General features: G+C 39.7%; 1 protein-coding gene across 9 annotated transcripts in view; it reads right to left on the reverse strand.

Moving 5' to 3' along the window:
- arhgap18 (Rho GTPase activating protein 18) overlaps positions 1-26,478 on the reverse strand; it is a 40,125-nt gene that overhangs the window by 2,637 nt on the left and 11,010 nt on the right. For 3 of the 9 annotated variants that reach the window (XM_081379079.1, XM_081379075.1, XM_081379083.1), the window contains 13 exons: positions 16,875-17,059; positions 12,264-12,499; positions 10,511-10,571; positions 8,176-8,324; positions 6,726-6,891; positions 5,592-5,683; positions 4,377-4,454; positions 4,142-4,301; positions 3,710-3,792; positions 2,607-2,813; positions 1,906-2,052; positions 683-819; positions 556-611 (listed from right to left, as the gene is read on the reverse strand). In XM_081379079.1, coding sequence (XP_081235205.1) covers positions 556-611; positions 683-819; positions 1,906-2,052; positions 2,607-2,813; positions 3,710-3,792; positions 4,142-4,301; positions 4,377-4,454; positions 5,592-5,683; positions 6,726-6,891; positions 8,176-8,324; positions 10,511-10,571; positions 12,264-12,499; positions 16,875-17,059 — 1,757 coding nt within the window. The remainder of the gene's footprint in view (positions 1-555; positions 612-682; positions 820-1,905; positions 2,053-2,606; positions 2,814-3,709; positions 3,793-4,141; positions 4,302-4,376; positions 4,455-5,591; positions 5,684-6,725; positions 6,892-8,175; positions 8,325-10,510; positions 10,572-12,263; positions 12,500-16,874; positions 17,060-26,478) is intronic. The other 6 variants (XM_081379081.1, XM_081379077.1, XM_081379082.1 and 3 more) reach the window with 3 other exon arrangements.

The following is a 26,478-nucleotide window of genomic DNA, read 5'->3' on the forward strand; positions in this document are numbered from 1 at the left end:
ACTAAGAGTGGACATTAGCATACTCCCCTTCAGACTCTGTTCTGTAAGATCGGGTGCACCCAAACCTACTTTTCTGTCTTTTAAAGGAAATGAAAAGCTCGTCTTCACTGGATGATGATGATGATGATGATGATGATGAAGTGTCCATGTTTTCTCAGCTGTCGGCGTGAAAGTTTGGGAATGTTGAAGCTCTGAACGTCACAGCGTCGCGGCTGATGTGAATGGTTTTGACGCGAACTATTCGCTTTTTCGTTACGCATCCGGTGTGAAAGGGCCTTAAGAAAGTATTTTACTCTTAATAATGTTTGGTGAATCCGACCCCTGGTTTTAAATCGGACACCAAGTGGCCAAAACGGTTCATAGCACAAAAACCGTCTGTAAAATCAAACTGAAACGTCTTAATCTTACCATGAGCTGCATAGATCGCCAGTATGATCGGAGAAGTCTATGTTGAGGAGTCTATTTATTGAACTATACGCAGTTGTACGGTTATCTGCACTTTATGAGTTCAGCACTGTGTGACGCTCATGGATGTGAGGCTCATGAGATACTCACTGATGTTTCCTCCCATCTCATAGAGACACAGATCTTCTCTTCTCACAGACAGAGACCTGTAACACAGCTCGCAGTCAGTCTGAGCACAGCGCATCATTCACTGGTGTCTGAGGGCGTGTTTGCTCACCTCTCTTGACTGAAGCGTGCCAGGACATCCGAGGCCTTCAAATCCTCCGTCAGCTGAACGGCCATGGACACCATGGAGAACTGAGGCGCCTGAACCCGTATGAAGCCTCCTTCAGCCTGAACACACACACATCTACACTACAGCCAAACATGTACTCCAGTAAAACACACTCTGTCCTGGGAAACGTGTGCAAACCCCTGCAGATTCGCCAGTCACAACCTGGACACTAAGAGCCTGACATGTGAAATAAACATGTAACAGTTTATTGAACCTTTAGATAAAATATATTTAAAAACAAAAGATCATGATGCTCATATTATCATATTTTAATCATATTATGTTCTTGTTGAGTATCATATTTGATCCACCAGGCTTTTATGGCTCGTACAGTCTGCTATAGAGAGAATATGGGGGGAAACTCACTTATATGAGCAAATATATGTACTTTGCTGCAGATGCTGATATTTAAATGGACAAAAAGAGTTAATTCTGATCTCAATCAATGAGATGTTTATTACAGTATAGCAGATACTTGCATAAAATGCATTTGAATATCAACATCTGCCAATAATAATGTCTTAGTAAGATATTTAAATGCTCAGTTTTATGATCACAGCTCTGTAGTTTTAAAACATAATGCAGTGCAATACAATGATGATTGACTGATGAACAAATAAACCTTCCTCGAAAGCCTGATGATCATATTTTTCTAATAAATGATGATGGATGATCAAGTAAACCTCAGTCGCTTCAGTCCAGGTGAAATATAATAACAATATCAAAGTTGTTCTTGCGTTTCCTTGATAAATCAGGTCAGATTTGACACAGAAAGACTCGTGAAGCTCGAGCTGAAGGAGGACGTTTGTACAGTTACACTGAAAGACTTTTACTGGATAAAACACTCTAAACTATCAATCAGAGACAGGAGAACTGCAGGAGATCAGGTGACACAGCAAAGTCTTCATCATTTAGAGGCTTTAGAAATATTCATACAAATGATGATACCCAGACTGCACTGCTCCGACAGTCCCAGCATGCAGTTGTGCTGCGCGTCCACTGGGTGTCAGAGTGGAGCTGTGCGCTTCAGTCGCTCACATTCTCAAACTCTGATTCATTCAGCTGGGTGGGAAACACTGACTCACACACACACACACACACACACACACAGAAGTCTCGCTATACTTCAGCTCAGCGTAACGGTCTGCAGTGTTTGTGTGATTCACCTCATTGTTCTTCTCCTGTTTGTCAGAGGCTCTCTCGCGGTCGTAGGCCATCTTCTTCAGGAGCTTTTTAACCGCTCTGTCTCGGTTCATCTTCCTCTGGTTCTCCGTGTTATGCTTGCGCACCTGATTCAGGATGAACTTGGGAATCTGAGACACACACAAAAAAAAAGACTTGTTTGAGCATCATGATCTTCAAACTTCTGTTAGTCGGACATGAACGCTGAACAAGAACTCGCTCTTCTCGCCTTTGGCTTTTGGCTTGCTAAGTTGGAGACATTTAATATTCAACAATAATATTGATCGTCCTGCATTGACACAATTATATGAGAACTGAACTAAGCTGGACGATGACATCACAGCATCATGAACTAAATTAATAACTTTTTTACAACAGAAATGAACCATCACTGAACTTACTTAAGCTGGACTGTGACGCTATTGTCTTCTGGAAACAAACTTTGTCGCATAATTCTCCTGTTATCTCTGTAAAGCTGCTGTGAAACAATCTGTACTGTAAAAGGCGCTGTATAAATAAAGCTGACTTGACTTGACTTCTACCACTGACAACCTAAATGTCTTGAGATATTACATTTTCCAAGTCATTTCGCTTCTCAAGTGAACGTATCTTGATTTTCAGATCTTTTCTGATGGAAAGCCAGACGAAAGCATTGCTCATCCGCGAGGCGTGAGGTGTGACGCACCGTCCAGAGCAGGTTCTGGTAGCGGATGAGCAGCCGGACGATGTTGGCGGTGCCGGTGGCCATGGCGAACTCCTGCTGTTCGCTGATCTTACTGCGGAAGCCCTTACACATGAAGATGTTGGGCGCCATCACCACCGCCACGTTGTTCAGGGTCATCTTATTCCTGTCCTTATGGTCGATCACCCGCTGGAAGAACTCCATCAGAGCCTGAAGACACAGTCGGATCAGGTTGGGTCCGGAGAGGTGAGGTGAATGTGGACTAAACTCATCCCGGACAGCAACACTAGGCCTCGTTACACTGTCAGTGAAATGTGACCCAATTCCGATTTTTTGCTCACATGTGACACAGATCGGATGTGTTCTATGACCGTGTAAACAGGAAAAAAACAGATATTTCGAGATCGGTTTTAGGTCTCATTCATATGTGGAAATAAATCAGATATGAGCCAATGCGACTGTCATGTGAACAGGCAGATCGGATCTGAGGCATTAGGCGACGTCTCCGCGGTTTGATGACGAGAGAAACCCCGATGCGCATCAGCAAAGGAACGGATGGCCTGACGAAACGCTGTGTCGTCGTAGGAGAGGAATGTGGACACGCTGACACAACATATTGTCGTACACAACAAAATTTCGGACCGACCGCTCCTCGTTAAAGCCCGCCACAATCTGCTCCCGCCAGTCCTGAGGTCTCTCTCACACACAATAACTGAAGCACATGTGCAATGATGGCACGTTTCGTCCTCCTCCGCCTCATAATCATGCTGATGTTTGGCGAACGTCGCGTGTATCGCAGAGCTAGCATCAAGCATATTTCGCGTTCGTCCATCTGTGTAAGAGAAGTTAACCCTTTAAGCATGAGTGATGTTTCAGTGTGGCGAGTGTAAACGCATGAATCGGATATGGGTCAGAGTTGAAAGAACGTGTAAACGGACGGTCAAAAAAAATCGGATAAAGGAAACAAATCAGAATTGGGCTTCAAGACCTGCAGAGTAAACGAGGCCATAGTGTCGGCCCACATCTGGCACATGTGGATTTCATGCGTCCCAGATGTGGGCCGGATCTCGTGCTGTTGTCTGGGACGTGAGTGCGAGCGGGCGTACCTTGAGCGTGTCTCTGTTGGGTTCTGGGAGCAGGAGCACCAGCAGATTGAGCGCCTGTAGCTGCTGTTTCTTAGTGGGCAGCTCTGCTCACAACAGACACAATCACAACCATCAGTTACACACACACACACACAGATCACACACTTTAAAGGCCCCGATACTAACAGCAAAGTTCTTTCCGCTTACGGATAAAAGTATGTTAGAAATACCTTTTCAGCGATATACTGTTATTGAACATGCTGATGCCGCCCACATGTAGATGAATATGTAAATATGTGAAGCGCCCAAAACACTCACTGCCAATAGAAAACCATTTAAAAACGGCGCCTCTCACTGGAAAAAACAAGTTCTGTGTGATCGGGGCCTTAAGCTTCACTGTACAGAGTCATGCTGCATTACGGTCTATGGTCTGCGCCGACGCCGGTCACTCACTCAGCACAGAGATGAAGGCGTTGAAGTACTCGACGGTCAGCAGGGGATACGGCAGCTCCCGGATGAACAGCTTCAGGAGACTCGCCGCGTCATGCTGCTTCAGGCTCTCCCACGGAAACATGCCTTCATAAAACTTGTGTTCCAGTTCCTGACAGACAGCCTGGGAAACACACGCCAGCAAATGGGTCACAACCATGCAATGACTACAGAAATAACACACAGAAACAACACTCGCCTTCACTCTGGTAGCGGCTCCAGGTATCCGGAGAACGCCCTCCGTGTCCAAGCCCTGCTCCTCGATGTGAGACATCAGCTGAAGAACAGCAGCTTAAAGTCATTCTCCGGTCAAACTCACAGTCAGCCTCATGGACTAGCAGTGCTAGCATAGATCAGCTAACCACATACAGTACGTGCACTATCGTTCAAAAGTTTGGGGATGGTAAGATTTTTAATGCTAAGTCTCTTCTGCTCACAAGGCTTGATTTATTTGATTAAACATACAGTAAAATTTGTGAAATATTATTCCAACTTAAATCATCTGTTTTCTATGTGAATATATAGTAAAGTGTAATTTATTCCTGTGATCAAAGCTGAATGTTCAGCATCATTACTCCAGTCTTCAGTGTCACATGATCCTTCAGAAATCACTCTAATATGATGAGTTGATGCTCAAGAAACATTTATGATTATTATCAGTGATGAAAACAGTTCATATTTCTGTGGAAACTGTGATACATTTAATTTTTCAAGATTCCTTGATGAAGTTCAAAAGAACAGCATTTATTTGAAATAGAATCTTTTGTAACATTATAAATGTCTTTACTGTTGTAATTTAATGCATCCTTGATGAATAAAAGTATCGATTTCCTTTTTAAAAAAGGGTACTGACCCTAGACTTCTGAACGGTAGCATACATAACACAAACACCGTTCTCATCACATGACATTACTGAAGTCCTGGACATACAGTATCCTCAACTTCTCCTCTGGCAGATGCTGTCCTGAAAACACTATGCTTTCCTTTCCCAGAAAGCTTTAGCGCACAGGTAAAGGGGTTTTCTAGGGCGTCGTTTACATGTTCACCCCCTGGGCTGGGCAGTTGTAACATTCAGATTTGATGTATCAAATACAAAACAATGCAGTGTAAATGTGTATGTTTCAGTCACACTTTAGTTTAAGATCCAATTCTCACTATTAACTATTACTTTTGCCTCAATAAACTCCTGATTACTGCTTATTAATAGTTAGTAAGGTAGTTGTTAAATTTAGGTATTGGTTGATTAAGGGATATGATCATGCAGAATAAGGCATTAATATGTGCTTTATAAGTACTAATAAACAGCCAATATCCTAGTAATATGCATGATAAACTAGTTAATAGAGAGAATTGGACCTTAAACTAAAGTGTTACCCGTGTTTCTTATCTCAAGGGACGTCAGGGAGAGTCTTACATGCTGCAGTATGAGAGGCACTTTGGCTCCTGGGATCCTCCGCTGGTCTTGATCCAGGAGTGTAGAGAGAGGAACACCAAACAAACCCGACTCTACGGATGACACAACAAGATTTCTTATTCAGTTTAACTGTGTTAAAGGATTAGTTCACTTTCAAAAAAATTTGCTGATAATTTACTCACCCCGATGTCATCCAAGATATCCATGTCTTTCTTCAGTCGAAAAGAAAATAAGATTTTTGAGGAAAACATTCCAGGATGTTTCTACACAGAATGGACTTCAATGGCAACCAACTATACCAATGTTCACAGAAGGTACAGATGTCCGTCTCAATGCAGCTTCAACGTCTCGACACGATCCCAGTCGAGAAATAAGAGTCTTATCTCGCGAAACGATCGGACATTTTCACCAAAAAAAAAAAAAAAAAGTTTTAACCACAAATGCTCGTCGTGTACCATCTCTGAGATGCGCCACGTATTGCGTCATCACATTGGAAAGGTCACGCGTCACGTCATCTAAGTTATTTTTCTGTGTTCTCCGGTTCAGAAAGGTAAAGAAGGGCGAAAAATTCCATCTCATTTTCTCCTCCAACTTCAAAATCGTCCGACATCTTTGTTTTAATTTATTTTTTTATTTTTTTTCGTGACCTTTCCAACGTGATGATGTAATGCATCTCAGAGATGGTACAAGACGAGCATTTATGGTTAAAAAGTATATATATATATATTATATTATTTGTGAAAATGTCCGATCGTTTCGCGAGATAAGCCTCTTATTTCTCGCCTGGGATCGTGTCGAGACTTTGAAGCTGCATTGAGACGGACATCTGAACCTTCTGTGAACATTGGTATAGTTGGTTGCCATTGAAGTCCATTCTGTGTAGAAAAATCCTGGAAAGTTTTCCTCAAAAACCTTAATTTCTTTTCGACTGAAGAAAGAAAGACATGGATATCTTGGATGACATCGGGGTGAGTAAATTATCAGCAAACATTTTTTTGAAAGTGAACTAATCCTTTAAGACTGTGTTTTCAGAACTAGTTTGACCAATTAGCAGTTAGACGAGGGATAATCAGACCTTACCATTCAAGTTACAAAGAGCAAAAAATTTCCTACACACATATCAGAGGCACTGACCTCTCACTTTGACCTTGAGAGCTTTATGGGCCTTCACCTCGATTCCACACGTGTCGAACAGAGCGCTCATCTCAATCAGGACCAGTCTGCGAACCTTCTTCATGTCCTCAGCGGAGAGATCGCCTACTTTAGTCTGTCCCGTCTTATCCTGAGACACTCTGAAATCCTGCGACAGGCCGGAAGAGGAGCTTTATCATCCATCACAGACGACACATGATTTGAGGAATCATTAATGTCTGGAGCACAAACACTGCAGGACGACAACTTTAAGACTTAAAGGAGTAGTTCACTTCAGAATTAAAATTCCCTAATAATTTACTCATCCCCACGTCATCCCAGATGTTCATGTCTTTCTCTCTTCAGTCGAAAAGAAATGAAGGTTTTTGAGGAAAACATTCCAGGATTGTTCTCCATATAGTGTCTTCAATGGGGTCCAACGGGTCGATGGTCCAGATGTGAGTTTCAGTGCAGCTTCAAAGTCTCGACACGATCCAGCCGAGGAATAAGAGTCTTATCTAGACAAACCAGCGGACATTTTATAACAAAAATAAACATTTATATACTTTTTAACCACTAATGCTCGTCTTGCACTAGCTCTGCAATGCGACACACATTACGTAATCACATTGAAAGGTCAAGCGTGACGTAGGCGTAAGCACCGACCCAGTGTTTACAAAATAAACGTGCAAAGACTGAGTCAAACGCCATTTACAAAAAAATATATAAAAAAGAAAGGTAAAACAACGATGTTGGACGATTTTGAAGTTGGAGGAGAAGATGAGATGGAGTTTTTTCGCCCTACGCTCCCTCTCTGAACCGGAACACGCCTGACCTTTCAACCTGATTACGTAATGTGTGTCGCATTGCAGAGCTAGTGCAAGACGAGCATTAGTGGTTAAAAAGTATATAAATGTTTATTTTTGTTATAAAATGTCCGCTGGTTTGTCTAGATAAGACTCTTATTCCTCGGCTGGATCGTGTCGAGACTTTGAAGCTGCACTGAAACTCACATCTGGACCTTCGACCCGTTGGACCCCATTGAAGTCACTATATGGAGAACAATCCTGGAATGTTTTCCTCAAAAACCTTCATTTCTTTTCAACTGAAGAAAGACATGAACATCTTGGATGACGTGGGGGGGATGAGTAGAGTAAATGATCAGGAAATTTGAATTCTGAAATTCCTTTAATACTAGTGTTAGTGTTCAGATCGTAGAACTAAATATAACAGTAATAGTGATTATTGAAAAGGGAAGAGAGCAGTTCCACAGACTGGCCAGCAGAGGGCACGTTCACTCACTGAGAGCACAGATGCACAGAGTGGATTTAAATCTTTAACTTGACATTCTTGCAATCTAAAAATATAATATAAACTTTTTCCTTAAGCAACCAGTCAGAGTGAGTTGCACTGGTCCAGTGCACACACACACACACACACACGCTTGACTCACGGGTAACCTGTCGTCGGCCTCGCTCTGGGGCTGGGTAACCTTCAACCCTTCTTTGTAGATAAGCGCTTGCTCGGAGAACGACACCTCCAGGTTAATGTCCGTCTCGGCGTCAGCTCCGCCCCCGGGAACATCAGGCCCCGCCCCGTTACCTAACCAAACCATAAACACACAATAACAGTTCATGCTGTGTGAAACTATGACAAACATTTATGGGCAAAAACACACACTGGCGTCCTCGAGTGACACTTCAGTGATCTCACGTCACTCTTTGCTGATTAAACTAAATCAGGCTAGTCAGAGTCCAGCAATCAAACATGTCATTATTTGGCAGACGCTGTTTTACTAACTTTACCACAGTCAACTCTCTGACGATGATGGGTTAAAGACGCTTTAACAGGTGATGTCTGATTACAGCAGCGTCTCACACCTGTAATTGTGAAAGAGTGCTGCGTTTAACCCTGCATTATGAGCAAAGTAGCGTCTAAAAAGCAGAGCTAGCACGTCACGGCGAGTTGTTTAGCAACAGACAACAACCAATCATTAACTCGATAGTGTCTCATGCGCTATTTTAAGTTGGGCAGATATTCACATGCTCTGATTAGATGGGAAACACCTTCAGTGATGAATTATAAAGTCCTAGAAAAACATTTTCTCCTGTTTTCCTTTTATTTGTGTTAGCATGTTTCAGTTGATTTAAGACTCAAGCTGACTTTTACGCGCAGCATTTCCCATAGATCTGAAACAAGTTGTGTCCACAACTGATGTTATTAACATTGTCAATAAATACACTACCGTTCAAAAGTTTGGGGTCAGTAAGATTTTTTATGTTTTTAAAAGAAGTGTCTTCTGCTCACCAAGGCTGCATTTATTTGATTAAAAATACAAACAAAAACAGTAATATTGTGAAATATTATTTTATTTGTTTAGCACATGTTTAGTACAAGTACAAAACTATGCAAGGAGGGAATGAAGCCACTCTAGGCTTGTACAGAGTTCCACTCCCTTATTATAATGTAAATCATCTGTTTTCTGTTTTTTTTCTAATATACAGTAAAGTGTAATTTATTCCTGTGATCAAAGCTGAATGTTCAGCATCATTACTCCAGTCTTCAGTGTCACATGATCCTTCAGAAATCACTCTAATATGAGGATTTGATGCTCAAGAAACATTTATGATTATTATCAGTGTTGAAAACAGTTTTTTACATGTTTATTTCATGATGATATGATGAATAGAAAGTTCAGAAGAACAGCATTTATCTGAAATCTAAAGCTTTTGTAACATTAAACACTACAGCTCAAAAGTTTGGGGTCAGTAAGAATTTTTATTTTATTTTTGGGGGAAATAAATAAAATAAATCAATACTTTTATTCATCAAGGATGAGTTAAACTGATCAAAAGTTACAGTAAAGACATTTATAATGTTAGAAAATATTCTATTTTAAATAAATGCTGTTCTTTTGAACTTTCTATTCATCAAAGAATATTGAAAAAAAATTGTACACAACTGTTTTCAACACTAATAATAATAATGAATGTTTCTTGAGCATCAAATCCTCATATTAGAGTGATTTCTGAAGGATCATGTGACACTGAAGACTGGAGTAATGATGCTGAACATTCAGCTTTGATCACAGGAATAAATTACACTTTACTGTACAGTATATTATATAAAACAGTCATTTTAAATCGTCATAATATTTCACAATATTACTGTGTTTTTTTTTTATCAAATAAATGCAGCCTTGGTGAGCAGAAGAGACTTCTTTTAAAAACATTAAAAATCTTACCGACCCCAAACTTTTGCACGGTAGTGTATATTAACCCAATGTTTACAAATGTAGAGTGTGAAATCTCTCAATCTGACAGCCAGGACTGAACCAGGGTAAAGTATGAACGCTGTAAAACAAGATAGCCCAGCACTAAAAATGACTTTCAGAATTCTCATACGCTTACGAGAAATGACTTTACAGCAGCTCTGTCGTAGTTATTTCCACTGGTCTATTGACGATTACACTCAGAAAAAAAAATCCTTTATAATCTGCATGTGTATCTCTGTACAGGAGTGTGTGATTAGACACAATGTTACGTTTTATATAAAGCAAAATGTTTCATTTTAGTTACACTGAACGTTACATTTCTTTAAAGAACAAAAGGAATGGATATTCCAGCACGTACGTGTGTGTGTGTGTGTGTGTGTGTGTGTGTGTGTGTGTGTGTGTGTGTGTGTGTGTGTGTGTGTGTGTGTGTGTGTGTTGCTGACTTCCTCTGCCCTGGAGTTAAATGTTAAAGGCATGTTGAAATGAAGCACAAGCTGTAACTCATGACACATACCCATTCCTTCCACTTCCAGTTTGCTGCTCCCACTTGTGTGTGTGGATCCTGCCTCATCCTGCTTCGTCAGGAAAAGAGAGTGATGAACAACAAGAGAATGAAGCAAACTGTTAGCATGCGTGGTGTTGTGTTAAAAACAAACTCGTTCATCAATATATGTGCAATAAACACAGGGATCCAGAAGTGTGCGGCCGCACTGGCATCTGGGACTCTTTCAGACTCGGTGAAGAACGCAGTCAGTGAATCAGCGACATGATCATGTGACTCTTTCTATCAGAGACTGGAGCAAGTCACATGTTCAAGACACCAAGCAAGTTGAGTCAATTGAGCGGCTAATGAATATTTATCTATTATAACACTTATTATAACAACAATTATAAGAGCTGAAGGTAAAACAGTTGACAGGTATGATGCATAAACATGAATTAGTTTTATAGTAAATGTCATATTGTTAGGTTTATGTTTTCCGTGTGCTAGTGTTCCCTATGTTCCTACTTCTCCTTTGTTGTCATGGAAGTGCATCATCATACAATGACACAGACATTTTGTTTATCAATTGATGCCGCAATTTTAGTTCAATTACAGTTTGTTAGAAAGTCACTGTCGAATCATGCAGTTCAAATCCAAGTTGAGTCTCGAGTCACTGGTTTTTGTTTTTTTTTCAAGCATAAACAACATCTGCAAAGTTACGACGCTCAAAGTTCAAAGCAAAGGGAGATATTTTCTTTTAAAGAAATCATTTTTTAAAGACTACAACAAACTGGTAGAGACTACACAAGCTTCCTGACAGTTAGTGACATCACTAACCATAGAATTTACATAAACCCCGCCCCCAGACACAATTTACAGATTCTTCTTGAGTCTCTCCATCATTGTCTGACTTCGGTTTGAACATAAAAGGCTTAACGTTTTTGAAATTTTCAGTGCATGTGTGTGTGAGGTAAAAGGACACAAGCTGTTGTAGCTCCGCCCCCTGCGCCGGGAGCAGCAGCTCATTTGCATTTAAAGGGACAGGCACAAAACGGTGCATTTTTGCTCACGCTCAAAAAGTGACAATTTTAACATGCTATATAAAAATATCTGTGGGGTATTTTGAGCTAAAACTTCACATACACACTCTGAGGACATCAGAGATTTATTTTACATCTTGTGAAAAGGGCATTTTACCACCCCTTTAAATGGATTATTTAGTGCAGTGTCCAGCAGAAACATAAATCACCGCTTATGGCTTTCCTTAATGAACTACTCAAAACGGCACAATAAATGACGTCGGTGGTTCATTGCAGATCCTTCAAACTGGAATTTTCTCAGTTATTCATTACACTTTGCTGAAATGTTTATTAACTACTGTGTAATTGGTGACACTGTTAACAGCCTGTAAAAAAAATTTCAGAAAGCTCACTAGTTGGATGTCCTGCATGAACTTCATCCTGAAGCTTTATCACATGTCAATGCTTCAGACTGGATAAACCCATTTGGGAGAAGAATAAACAGGCAGACTGTTCTTTAATAACCACAGGACAGTGGCACACTGATCTCTGCTAATTCACTGATTCAAAATGTCCCTTCTTACATTCACCCCAGTCGAGCCAATCACTGGTTGGTAACTGGTTTATGCATCTAACGGAGATAAGAAAGCCAAATTACATTAAAACCGGAATGCATTCATATATCTTTGTTCTAGACGGATGGTCATTTATTCACACATGACCTCCTGTATTAGGGGCAGGACTAGTGTGCAGCGTTTTCTTACTTTACTTTGTGAATCCGGTGATGGTTTAAAGATCTCTCGGACATCTGGGACAGTGTATGGTTTGTTCCGCTTGCGTAGCGTCTGTTTGAGCGTTTCCACGCGCCTCTCCACGGCGGCCGCTTGCGTTCGGGTCAGAGTCGACAGCAGAGCGATGCTGTCCTCGCTGCCTGAAGCCGATTCGTCGAACAGCGTCGCTAGCCCCGCCTCCATCAGCCACGCCTCCTCCTGCTCCCCCTCTGCAGGACAGAAGAGAAGAAGATAAGCCTGGACCAAGTGCTGGAAAGTGAGGCTAAAGCGTCTCGATCGCCCCCCTGGTGGCTGGTCCCAGTATAGCTCATAAACCCCGCCCTCCTCATGAAGTCTAATGGACGTGAGGCAAAACTAAACAATCAAATTACACTTAAAAAAAAAATTCCAAAGATGTTTCTAACATTTTAGGTAGTTTTTAATCACGCTGATGCAAGTTTAGTGTTCGTTTTTTTTTTTTTTTATAAGTTTGGTCTTAGTTAATTATTTGAGGCTATAAAAACGGGGATGTGATGTCATGATTGACAGCTGTGATTGAGTGAAGTGAAGTAGTCACTGAGGCATCAACAGTTTTTCTTGGGTATTTTCGGGAGGAGATTGGCGCTTAATCTTTAATTTCTACAGTCCCACACTGTATATTTCACTCCGACATAATGAGTTGTTCTGCAGTAAACTGTATTAATCGTTTCTACTGCGCAAGATCTCAGCGCCATTTTGGGACTTTGCTGGTGTGGTGAACAAATGAGTCCTATTGAAGAGATGAGTCCGAGCTCAGGACCCCAGTAGTATGCCTGATCTAAATCTGTTCTCGCGACAACTTGTAGCTAACGTGAGCTGTTTTAGTGTTATTATGTGGTAGCTTTATGTAGAATGCTAAATCCCGCTGCTATATACAAGGTAAGATTACATTAAATTGTATATTGTATATGTAAATTGTATATATTCTATAGCTAATATTTAAAATCTCAAGTTGCGTCAATAGCAGAGGAGAAAGACCGCGAAATTTAAAAATACGACTGTTATTGAAATGTAGTTTTAAGAGTTTCTCATTCGAGAATGTAGATGCTTGAAGCTCAAATATGTTGTTTATTTATTTAAAAAAAAAATAGGCACTAAAGCGATTACCCATAAAACGTGCTTTGAACCAATCGGATTGCTTGGGTCTCATCTTTCAGTAGGACTCATTTGTTCACCACACCGGCATGACTTTTCTACAATGGAAGAGAGTGAAGGAGCGTCGTCCATCTTCTTTTACAGTCTATATGGCCTGGAGATCTCTGACACCGAGTGAAATACAGCCAGGAGTTCTGGGATTCATGTTGACACTCGCTATCAGCTGAACTAAGGCCATCATTCTTGTTATTTTCCTCAGTGATTTAACACCTTTTATGAATCACACAGGATAAATGACATATGTGTCTCAATGTGTTATTTTCATCACAACCGTGGTGAGGAGGAAGACGTTAATTTAGCTCTGAGAGGAAGCAGAAATATCTTCCTCTTCCGGTAGCTTCACAATGCAGACGCTCACAGGAGTTGAGGAAGTCACAGTTTGCGGTTCCTTTCGGGGACAAACAACTCCTGCTGATCGTCCACGACGATCTCCGTCTGTGGCTTTAATTGTGGGTTCTTCCTGTAAGTTACGCCTATTGTCCTTAAACATGGAGGAATATAAACAATGCCACAAATACACTGCCTTGAGCAATGTGTTTAGATTAAGAAACTAAAAAACAATGTAAAAACGTAGAATATATTAAACACATTGCTGTGTCAAATCATGACAAATTGAAAGAATTTTGGAAAAATTTAACTTGTGGTATGAAGTCAACAGGTCAACCATTGTGGTATGATATTTAGACAATGTGAATGCTCTATTTCTATTTTTAAAGTGACAGATCTAATTTCAGTCCATCTAATTTTGAAATTCACATCATCTCAGAGCCCACAACACACACGACTGTCCTCTATGCTATTCAAGATTTCTAAGACGTTTTACGGCCTTCTATTTAAAGGTAAAAGAGAACGCAAGACATTTAAAGGGGGGGTTGATTATGATTTGACTTTTCTAACTTTAGTTATTGTGTAATGTTGCTGTTTGAGCATAAACAACATCTGCAAAGTTAATCATTCAGAAACGTTGAACATAAAAGGCTAAAAGTTTTTTAAATTTACAGTGCGAGTGCAAGCTGTTGAAGCTCCGCCCCCTGCGCCGGGAGCAGCAGCTCATTTGCATTTAAAGGAACAGACACAAAACAGTGTGTTTTTGCTCACCCTCAAAAAGTGACAACTTTAACATGCTATATAAAAATATCTGTGGGGTATTTTGAGCTAAAACTTCTCATGCACACTCTGGGGACATCAGAGACTTATTTTCCATCTTGTGAAAAGGGCATTATACCACCACTTTAATATGACGTTCAACACTTCAGGATCCAGGGACCGCCGGCTGGCAGGGTTCACGTGTGCTGTGTGTGCCAGCAGTCTGGCAGAAGCACAAGTGCAAGTCATGTTTTAATCTTGCTTCGCATAGCATGCTGAACTCAGCAGAAAATATGTTGAAAATGTACAAGAACCCATTTGTCATCACAATATTTTGCAATTAAGACTTTTACGTTGGAGCTTAGCAACACAAAATAATGTTGTGAATGACTCACCAAGTGTTTGAGCAAGATCTGTCGAGTTTAATCCACAAACAGAGGCTCAGAAACACAGACTGAATCCAGACGATTTAAGCCGTTTACAGAATTTTGTCTCAATTCAAACTAATTTCAGAAACTTCCCCAGCTCAAATTTTACATTTTGTTCATATTTTTTTCTGTGATAAATGATAAAGGGCAAAATATTAAATTTCATGAATTAATATTTATTGAATATGAGTGGAGTCAAAATGATCAATTTGACCTGAGATTTGGAGCCAAATCACAGGAAGGTAAAAATGACTTTAGAAAGATGGCAGCATCATTATTTTGCTTTTACATAGATTGGAAGGTCCTTTAGTGAAATCTGTTGACTTCAGCAATCTTTGTAGCATTATATGCCAACAGTGACAGTTCAAAAATGGGGAAACATTTTCTTTCCCCCAAAGTCTGCATACCTATAACTCAAGAGTTTAAGATATCTTAATATCCTTTTAGATTTTGGTTCTTAACAAACTTTTCTCTTTCAGAAATGTTCATTTTAAGGCCCAATATTGTTCATTTCCAGAGAAATGTGGATCTAAATGTGACTCCATGAGTAAATTGTTGAACTTTACCCATTTTCAAAGGTCAAAAACCAATGTGGGTAACTTTTCAAACAGCTGATGCTTATTATATTTAAAGAGCAATGTTTGAAGGACAAATAATGCGCCCAAAACTGTAACCATCGGCATATAATGCAGCAAAAATAGCTAAAGTCAACAGATTTTACTAACAGACCTCTGTGTAAAAATAAAATAATGATGCTGCCATCATTTGACGACAGACTTTGGTTCAGGCATTTCAGAATGAGCAAAACAACTTTCCAGATACTGTGCAACGAGATCGGTCCAATGGTTGGTCCAGTTATGCCGGCCCATCATGCAAAGTCACATGACTTTTTTTTTAAATGCGCACAGAGGGATTTATTCAGTTCTCATCGTAGTTTATGTTTTCTTATCTCAACTGAGCGCATAATGTTTTGAATTTATGCATTTCCATCCAGTGTTTTTTTTTTTTTTTGTGCGAGATCCCAAAGTTCACATAAAAATAGGCGGATGGAAACTTGGCTAGTGACGACGTGGTTTGTCATCATTCTCAACACAGTCTAGCTAATCCGCATTAACAATTATATAATTAAGCTCCTGGGACCAACTGTCCAGAGTTTAGGACATTATATTTTAGTGATTTTCTCTGACACAGTTCTCAGTCGGGATGTCCTGTTACCAAATGCTTGGTCTTTAAAAATGACTGACATTAATTTAGCGATCAAATCATCATTTTCAAATTGTTTATTGGTATAAATCAACATCTCAAGAAAATGTTATGGGGTTTCTAATCAAAATATGACTTTCTGTTACAGAACAGGGCACTGATTTCATACATGTCCACTGTAGAGGACTGTAAATCAAACATGTACATCATGTTTATCAGGCATTTTGGGGAGACACAACAAGTGAACAGGGAAAGAAATTACATAACATTATTTCTTATGAAATATTAGATATTATAATGAAAATGTTGCCAACTATTACTCCCATTATTACACTTCTTCTTTCATTGCATGTTGCCCTAAGGATACACTGATAAGCAAATTAGATACAGTGTATTGAATGGGAAAACCCTTGTATGACCATTTTATACACATATTGCATAAAGTAAAATGGTAAAATCAGTTCATTCAGTTTTATCTTTCATGGCATAGTTGAGAATCATCTTTAAACAAAGTTTGGTTAAAAAAAATCCTGAAACCTAAAAAGTGATTGGTGAATGCAAAAAAACCTAAACATTGTTTACTTTCATTGTCATGAAAAAATACTAAATAAAAAATTAGGCTAATTTTTTTTTTTTTTTTAATCATGAAAGAGAAGTATTAGAAAATCAGACAGTGGTGCAGGACTGCTCTCACCGTCAGCCACCTTCAGCGGCTCGTCCTCCTGCGTCTCAGCGTCTCCACTGCGCTGGATGATCTCCAGCTCTTTAAAGTAGTCCACCATGACCTGCTCGTCCAGAGAGTCCTGCGAGCTGCAGCGCTGGTACGGGGCCGCCGCGGGGCCTTTGCTCCTCTGGACATTGTACTGACCGGTTTTGCGGCTGCATCAACACAGAGAAGAGACAGATGTCAAATAGACCAAATCATTAATGTTCAGACCTTGGGTGAAACCAATCGGCAACCTTCATGTCTCTCTCTTGAAACCAACACGAAAGTGAGTTAAACTGCAGTTCATCCACTGGCCACTAGAGACCGGCTGCAAAAGTGAGTCAAATCTGCATCTCCTCCATGTTAAATTGCCCAACTTTACCAGCTGAAGAAAACATGTTTACAGTCTGGTACTAAAAGTGGTTTTGGTCTATAGCTAATTTTGTCCTTCATGACGACTGTGAGGGTGGTGATTTTTTTTTATAACTCATCCGTTTAAATTATATTAAGCCTTAAAGTTCTGCATAATTAAGGGCGTGGCCACTTGATTGACAGGTGGATGTCACTACTAGCCGTTTGTCTGCTGTGTGTTAGCGTCACGTCACCTCAGCTAATCCGCCTCGCTGCACATTTTCGGTTATCCGGGAGTGACGCGCCACCAAGATGGCGACGGCCAGCTCCGCCCACTTTGGGCTTCAGCAGAAACCCATGGGTGACGTCACGGACACTACGTAAATACTTGTATACAGTCTATGGGTGAAACCAGTGCTGTTCAGTCAGCTCTCCAACACCAGTGACAGAAAACAGCGGGGCTTCAACATGAGCACTTCTCTGTTTGCGCTGGACTCGCTCACTCAATCATCAGCATCTGACAAGAGTTGAAGGGAAATGTATTTTTAATGAGGGAAATTGTTCCTATGAAAAGCCTTTATTGTAATTGTGATGATTGATATTCACCACCCAATGAACTGAACACCAAGACTGCAAATTTCTATTACAAATCATTGGTAACACTTTAGTTTAGGGTCCAATACTCTCTAACTAAGTGCTTATTAGCATGCATATTACTAGGATATTAGTACTTAAAGCACATATTAATGCCTTACTCTGCATGACCTTATTCTACAACTCTTAAAGGTGTATAGTTAGATAGTTCACCCAAAAATGAAAACTGTTTGGTTACCGACATTCTTAAAAATATATTTTGTGTTCATTCATACAGGTTTAGAACAACTTGAGGGTGAGTTTTCAGAATCTACCTTACTAACTATTAATAAGCAGTAATAGGTTCAATTTATTTTTTGTGAAGCAGAGTTTGCACTGGGGCTTCAACTAATGATTTGGATAATCAATCAATTAATCAGTCTATTATTTCCTCGATTCACTTGCATTCGCACCGCCAGTAGGAACTCTGAGTGACGTAAGCCGCGCTTGTTGTTGTGACTTTTATTTTGACAACGTTGAGAACGCCAGAGCCTGACCAAACAATGCTCGCATTCTCCGTGTTTATTACTGTTATACACACAAAAAAAAGTAGACAGTATATGAAAAGGTATTAGTGTTTGCCATCTGGTTGATAACTAGTTTCGCTAGCTGAGTAGAAATACATAATCATGTTTGGCTTGGTCCCCTCAAAGTTGCATTGGATTTGTGTAAAGGTTGAGAGGTCCATCTATCACTGAGTTAGTTTCTGGAGTAAATATGTAGGCTATAATCTGTGTTTTACTTACTGAGATTTTACTTCTGAATGTGTGAAATCGTTTAGAGGCCTAATTCACTGAGAAACATCATTCTAAGAAGTTTGACAGTGGAAACGAAACCTTGACTGGCGGACTTGAGGGGGCAAATGCTACAGAAGTGCCGAATATGACTCTGCTTTGAGTCTTTTCTTCTCATTGGATGCATGACACAGCAGGAATGAAGAGCTCCCGCTGCTTATCCCGCCAACAGGATCAGGACAGGAAGTCCCAAAAAACAAGGAAATAAAGATGCTATTGTGAGGCTGATTGTTCGCCTGGTTTCTGGGGCAGGACGGGCACAGAGAGCTCTCTCAGACGCTGGATGAAGGTATAAATAAAAGCTGAAAGCTCAGCACTCTTCACTGCTGCTGGACATCTGAGATACTTGATGTCGGCAAGCGGTTTTCTGGCTCGGATCAGGCTTGTATCCAAAGGTTTCACTTCACTGAGGTTGTAATGGGGGCAGTCGCTCTTGCTTCACTGGAAAACGGTGATCAAGCAGAAAGTAGCTCTTCAGTTTCTGGGTCACGGCTGCTTTAAAGGGATACTTCAGGATTTAGCATTAAGCTTTGTATCAGTAGAAAACCTGTAGTGTTTTCGAATTATCATGCTTCCCTTCCTCATATCTCCCTGAGACGAGAGATTTATGTATTTTTTGTCTGGAAAAAAATCCTCCGATGACGCAAAAATCGTCATTTTGCGTCATCGGAGGATTTTTCGGCCAGAGGTGAGAGACTACAGCCAGTAGGAGGCGCTGTCCCGCATGTTCTCAACCCGCCCATAGGGGGATCTCACTCACAGAATGTACAACTAGTGTCAACCGTCTTTCTTTGGAAGCTTAGCTAGCAGGCTCTTGTTCTGAGTAGTAGGGGTTACCATCCTCTTTTTCCTGGACGTGTCCGGCCGTCGAGATCGTCCAAAATGTCCGGGATTCGGCTTTTGCTTTCTGCAGTCGCCATTCATTTTTTACATGCACACCTTTTGTTTCAATCTAACTGAATTCATTCCGATTGGTGAATCTGAATGTAAAGTTTACATGAGTGCTAAACAAATGATTGGTTGATGTGCGTTTTAACATTGCTAAGAAAATTCCCGCTCCTCTGTCGCTCATCAGTACGCTAATCACGCCACCGGCCGCTCATCGTTCTCCCGCGGCCGTCAGCCTCGTCCTGCGCGCCACAGTAAACATGATGAATGGCGACTGTAGAACGCAAAAGCCGAATCCCGGACATTTTGGGCGATCTCGAAGTCACGGAGACTCACTAGTAGCCTAGCCTTGTTGTTTTAAACTGCACGCTCTTACCGGTAGGCGTGGCTTGGGAGTGGCCTCCTAGGGCAGCGAAGCAAGTGCATTCTGGGAGTTGTTGTCTTTCATCCACATGAGCCAAAAATACATTTTCTGGCTTTTCTCAGTCTAGAAAGCTCTCAGTCTAGAAAGCTTCTTCTACATAAATGACCCATTTTAAATACACATTCATCTTTCCAGAGGTGAAGTATCCCTTTAAAACTGAACTGATGAAGACCTTTGGGTCGAAACGTCGTACAGTCCAATAAAGCGACTCACTGGAAGCAGTGGCAGTGTGCCGACTTTTCTTTACTCTCAAATCAAAGGGTTTGACCATTTTTTTAAAATAACATCACTGACCAGACTCTAGCAAATCATGTTTCAAGGCCGTTTCAGAGAGAAGGACATGATTTGATGGGGGAACGAGTGTTTGATTGAGCATGTGAATGTGGATTTTGGTCTGTACTCTCAGAAGAGAAAGTAGTTCATTTCCATTGAGAATATCTGCTAAAAGCTGCTTAGCCAACATTTAAGAGTACACTAGCATATAGCAACTAACACTTCTGACTTCACGGGGTCTTTAATATGAAGACACCATCCAGCCAGAACAAATCAAACATTTACTCTTTAACAAATCACCCTTCTTCGTCACGTTGGCTGAGGTGATTTGCATTTGCAGTCGGCCACACGCATCTCAAATCAAGTGGCATCTCAAATCATTCATTGCAAATACACGGCTCTCAAATGAAAAGGGGGAAAACCGACAACCTTTCCTCGGTCATGAACGCTGCCGTTCATGGTTTAGCTATTAACAAGGGTTGGTGTCGAGGGGAACCGGGGGAGTGAGCTCGTCTCTCGGTGGACTTGACATGCTAAAGGTCAGGCTGAAACACAGCAGATAAAGAAAGAGAAAGGGTCAAGAGTCACATTGTTTCTCATTTTGCATAGACAAACAAAAGAGGCAGTCTACAGCAGACAAAACACTAACACACTGTGTCCTCGCGGCGATGTGCGAGCGCGGGACGGGCTGGTGGTGGTTACAGAGTCCAGTCAAAGGGCCAAAAGCAGTGTAGGAGTGTGCGCCGTTTCTATGAGGAGCGGGAGTGTGGCGGAGGAATGCGGAGGCTTGGAGACGTGACGCGCTTAAACATGTGCTTTCATGTTACACTGCTGAGAGAGAAACACACTGAACTGGCGTAATGTGATGCACGTCAAAGGGAAACAGAAACGGATCATAGGGACTTGACTTTGTTTTCAATTTAAACCAATACTGTAGGGGTGTAGCAAATCCCTCATGTCATGATTCAATACATATCACGACACTCAAGTCAAGTCAAGTCAAGTCAAGTTTATTTATATAGCGCTTTTCACAACACAGGTTGTATCAAAGCAGCTTCACAGTAATAAATTAGAACAATACATCAATGTTTGTTTCTAGTGGAACGTCTACGTTCGGTAATGCTGATCAATAGTATCGTTGATTGATTAATTCAATTAAATATCCCCAAATATCCCCAACTGAGCAAGCCAAAGGCAACAGTGGCAAGGAACCGAAAAACTCCATCAGGTGACCTAATGGAGAAAAAAAAACCTTGGGAGAACCCGGGCTCAGTCGGGGGCCAGTTCTCCTCTGGCGTTTATGAACTAGAGGTCGGATTTAACTGTAGGATTAAAAGTATTATATGAATGCCTGGCTGAAGAGATGCGTCTTTAATCTAGTTTTAAACTGGGAGAGTGAGTCTGAGCAACGAACAGTATCAGGAAGACTATTCCAGAGTTTTGGTGCTAAATGTGAAAATGCTCTCCCTCCTTTGGTGGATCTGGATATCCTAGGTATGACCAAAAGCCTCGAATTTAGTGATCTTAAAGAGCGCGATGGATTATAGGGCGATAGAAGATCGGTTAAATAGACTGGAGCTAAGCCGTTTAGGGCTTTATAAGTCAGTAGCAATACCTTGTAATTAATACGGGACTTTATAGGTAACCAATGTAGGGATGATAAAATCGGTGTTATATGATCATATTTTCTTGATCTAGTAAGAACTCTAGCGGCGGCATTTTGGACTAACTGTAGCTTGTTTATTAAGGATGCAGGACAACCGGCTAATAACGCATTACAGTAATCTAGTCTCGAGGTCATGAATGCATGAACTAACTTTTCTGCGTCAGAAACTGATAGCATATTACGTAGCTTAGCAATGTTTCTAAGGTGGAAAAAGGCTGTTCTTGTAACATATGAAATATGATTTTCAAAAGACAGGTTGCAGTCTAATATAACACCCAGGTCTTTTACTGTAGAGGATGAAGTAACAGGACATCCTACTATGTTAAAGTTGTATTGTGAGAGGTTTTGTGGGTGGTTTTTTGAACCGATAAGTAGTACCTCTGTCTTGTCTGGATTTAATAAAAGAAAATTATGCGTCATCCAATCTTTTATATCTTTAACACACTCTGTCAATTTGGATAATTTAGCGTTTTCATCTGGCCGTGATGAAATATAGATTTGAGTGTCATCAGCATAACAATGGAAACTAATTCCATGTTTCCTTATAATATTTCCAAGTGGCAGCATATATATTGAGAATAATAGAGGGCCTAACACAGATCCCTGCGGCACTCCATAGTTTACTGGAGTTATGATAGATTTTTCTCCATTTAAATAAACAAAATGGTAGCGGTCAGATAAATACGATCTAAACCAGCTTAATGCTTGTCCTTGAACACCAGTATAATTTTGTAGTCGATCTAAGAGTATTGTGTGATCTATAGTATCGAACGCAGCACTAAGATCAAGTAAAACTAATATTGAGATACAGCCTTGGTCAGAAGCTAAAAGTAAATCATTTGTGATTTTAACGAGCGCAGTTTCAGTGCTATGATGCGGCCTGAATCCAGACTGAAACTTTTCATAGGTGTCATTTTCTTGTAAGAAAGAGCCCAGTTGAGCGGACACAACTTTTTCTAGTATTTTAGACATAAAAGGTAGATTTGAAATGGGTCTATAATTTACTAGATTATTCGGATCTAATTGTGGTTTCTTAATGAGAGGTTTTATAACTGCCAATTTAAATGTTCTTGGAACATGACCTAAAGATAAAGACGAGTTAATAATATTGAGGAGAGGCTCTTCCACTACAGGTAACACTTCTTTCAATAGTTTAGTTGGTATGGGATCTAATAAACATGTTGTTGTTTTAGAGGAAATGATAAATTTATTTAACTCTTTTTGTTCTATAGTTGAAAAGCACTGTAATTGTTCTTGCGGCGTGATAATTGAGGCTGAATTATAAGGCGCGATTGAGGATTGAACGTTTACAATTGTGGTTCTGATGTTTTCTATTTTCTCAGTGAAGAACTTCATGAAATCATTACTACTAAACTGTAATGGAATACTTTGTTCAGGAGACATCTGTTTATTTGTTAGTCTCGCCACGGTGTTAAATAAGAACTTAGGATTGTTATGGTTGTTTTCTATTAGTTTGCGTAGATGCTCAGCCCTGGCCGCTTTTAGGGCCTTTTTATAACGTGACATACTGTCTTTCCATGCGATTCTAAAGACCTCTAAGTTGGTTTGTTTCCATTTACGCTCTAAATTACGGGTTTCTCTCTTTAGAACACGCGTAGTACTGTTGTACCATGGTGCTTTACTTTTCTCTCTGACCTTTTTTAATCTAATGGGCGCAACAATATCCAATGATCCAGAGAGAATGGTGCTCATAGTGCTAGTTAATTCCTCAAGTTCATCTGTTTGTTTGGGTTCACTGAGCAGCTGAGACAGATCCGATAAGCTGTTTGAAAAATTATCTATGGTGGATGGAAGGATTGTTCTGCCTAATCGATAACGCGGCGCAGCATGATATATTACAGGAGTACGTAATATGCAAGTTACCATGTAATGGTCAGTGACATCGTCACTTTGTGGAATGATATCTATATCGGTTGGATCGGTTCCATGTGATATAATTAAATCGAGTGTATGATTAAATCGATGAGTCGGTCCGGTAATGTTTTGCTTGACCCCAAAGGAGTTTAATAAATCAGTAAACGCAGCCCCTAACGCATCATTTTGATTATCTACATGGATATTAAAGTCTCCAACAATTAATGCTTTATCGAAGTTAACTAATAGGTCTGAGAGAAAATCTGCAAACTCTTTTAGGAAATCAGCGTAAGGCCCAGGCGGTCTATATACGGTAGCCAAGGCTAGAGATAATAGGGATGTTTTTCTATCATCTAAGAGCGTAACATTTAGTACAAGTACTTCAAATGAAATAAACTTATAACCCGTTTTCTGAGTAACATTGAGAAAATCTCTATAGATTGTTGCAACACCGCCGCCACGACCATTCAGACGGGGCTCGTGCTTATAGGAGTATCCTGATGGAGTAGACTCATTTAGACCGAAATAATCATTTGGTTTAAGCCAGGTTTCAGTAAGGCAAAGTACATCGAAGCTATTATCTGTGACTATTTCATTTACAATAACTGCCTTAGGTGTGAGTGATCTAATGTTTAAAAGACCTAGCTTTAAAAATTGTTTTTGATTACCAATAGCAACATTTTCTGGTTTAATAACAATTAGATTTTTTCTAGATCCTGCAGTAGATTTATGATTTGATCTCACTAAACGAGGAATAGACACAGTTTCTATGCAATGTTCTACACTATTTATATCAGTTAAATTGGTGCAGCAGAGACTATGATTTGGACTTTTGTTTACTAGTCAAAAGGTATTTAACTCAACTCACGATACCATATTACTGTGATACTCCAAGACATGTGATAAAAGGATAACAAATAAAATGTTACTGTTGATTAAAATACTGATTTGGTGTTACATTGTGTGTGTAAATGAACAGGCTTGGACTTGGTGCTGAAACCCAAAGCACAGGACAATAGAGACGCCAGAATAACAATATTCATGATTCTGAAGATGAAAATACAGAATTTTTTAGATGAATATGCTTGCACTCTTTCACTGACTAGATATATTTAAAATAGTGTAGGACACTTTTACTGCTAACATCAGACGTTTCGCATTATTAAGAACCACAAATATTCCCCCGTAGCATTATTATACATTATATATAGCAGTTTAATGCAGTTCTGACACTAAAACTCTGAAAACTTGATTTTTTTCTCACACAATACATTTTATTTTGGGTGAACTATCCATAATACAGATTGCCACTGTCTACGATACATCGAGTTGCAGTTTTGTATTAAGATATATTGTTACACCCCTACAATATTGCACATGCAGGATAAAATGACTTGTGTTAAAGTACCACTTTATTGGTGTGTGTGTTTTTCATGAGGTGCTCTTTTCACTTATCATTGGTATATGACATAACCATGGTAAATGACAGCGCTACTGAAACACGCATAGCCAGATAATATGACCTCTCCTATAACGCTCTCTGATCTTGATTAGCTGATGATTCATAAAGTGTAGCTTGTATCTGTTGCTTTCGTTGACTTGAACGTTAAACTTGCATATAGCGCAGGAACTGAAGATCAGATTTATATTTGTTTTGCAGAGATACTTGTGGTCAGGTGTAAATGCTGAACCGTTTTAACTAATCAGATAGCTATGCGATCCATGCATTAAGTGACATTATTTTCTACTTTAGTTTTTTTTTTTTTTGTTATAAGGAAATTTGTATCAATAATACCCAAATGCATACAGTGCATGTGTCAAAAATCAGCGTTTATGGTGTTCAAAGCAATGAAACTAGTATTACATAGGTGATCTATTTTTAACTTTTCATCTGTTATGTCATTTTGTATTATATTTATATTTTAGTATGCATGTATTAATATTCATGCATGTGTGTGAAGCTAATTAAATTACAGTTTTCTCATTAAATGAGAAATTATCATTACAATACATTTTCATTGTGTTTTATAAAGAAAAAGATTCTAATTTTAACAGCCCATATTTATGGAAGCTTGTTTCCGCCACAGAATAAAACATTTTAAAAGATAATTGCGACTTTTTATCTCACAATTGCGAGTTTACATCTCGCAATTCTGACTTTATTTCTCAGAATTGCGAGATATAAAGTCAGAATTGCGTGATATAAAGTCAGAATTGCATGAAATAAAGTCAGAATTGCGTGTTATAAAGTCAGAATTGCGAGATATAAAGTCAGAATTGCATGAAATAAAGTCAGAATTGCGAGATATAGTCAGAATTGCGTGAAATAGTCGCAACTGCGTGAAATAAAGTCAGAATTGAGTGTTAAAGTCAGAATTGCGAGATATAAAGTCAGAATTGCGTGAAATAGTCGCAATTGCGTGAAATAAAGTCAGAATTGAGTGATATAAAGTCAGAATTGCGTGATATAAAGTCGCAATTGCGTGAAATAAAGTCAGAATTCTGACTTTATATCTCGCAATTCTGACTTTATAACACATAATTGCGAGTTTATATCTCGCAATTCTGACATCTTTTCTCAGAATTGTGAGATATAAAGTCCAATTCTAAGGAAAAAAAAGACTTTTTTCTTCTTTTTTTACCTCAGAATAGTTTCTCTCTCGCAATTCTGACTTTATAACACGCAAT

Source organism: Scardinius erythrophthalmus (assembly GCF_964197995.2).
Source record: "Scardinius erythrophthalmus genome assembly, chromosome: 11".
NCBI lineage: Eukaryota > Metazoa > Chordata > Actinopteri > Cypriniformes > Leuciscidae > Scardinius > Scardinius erythrophthalmus.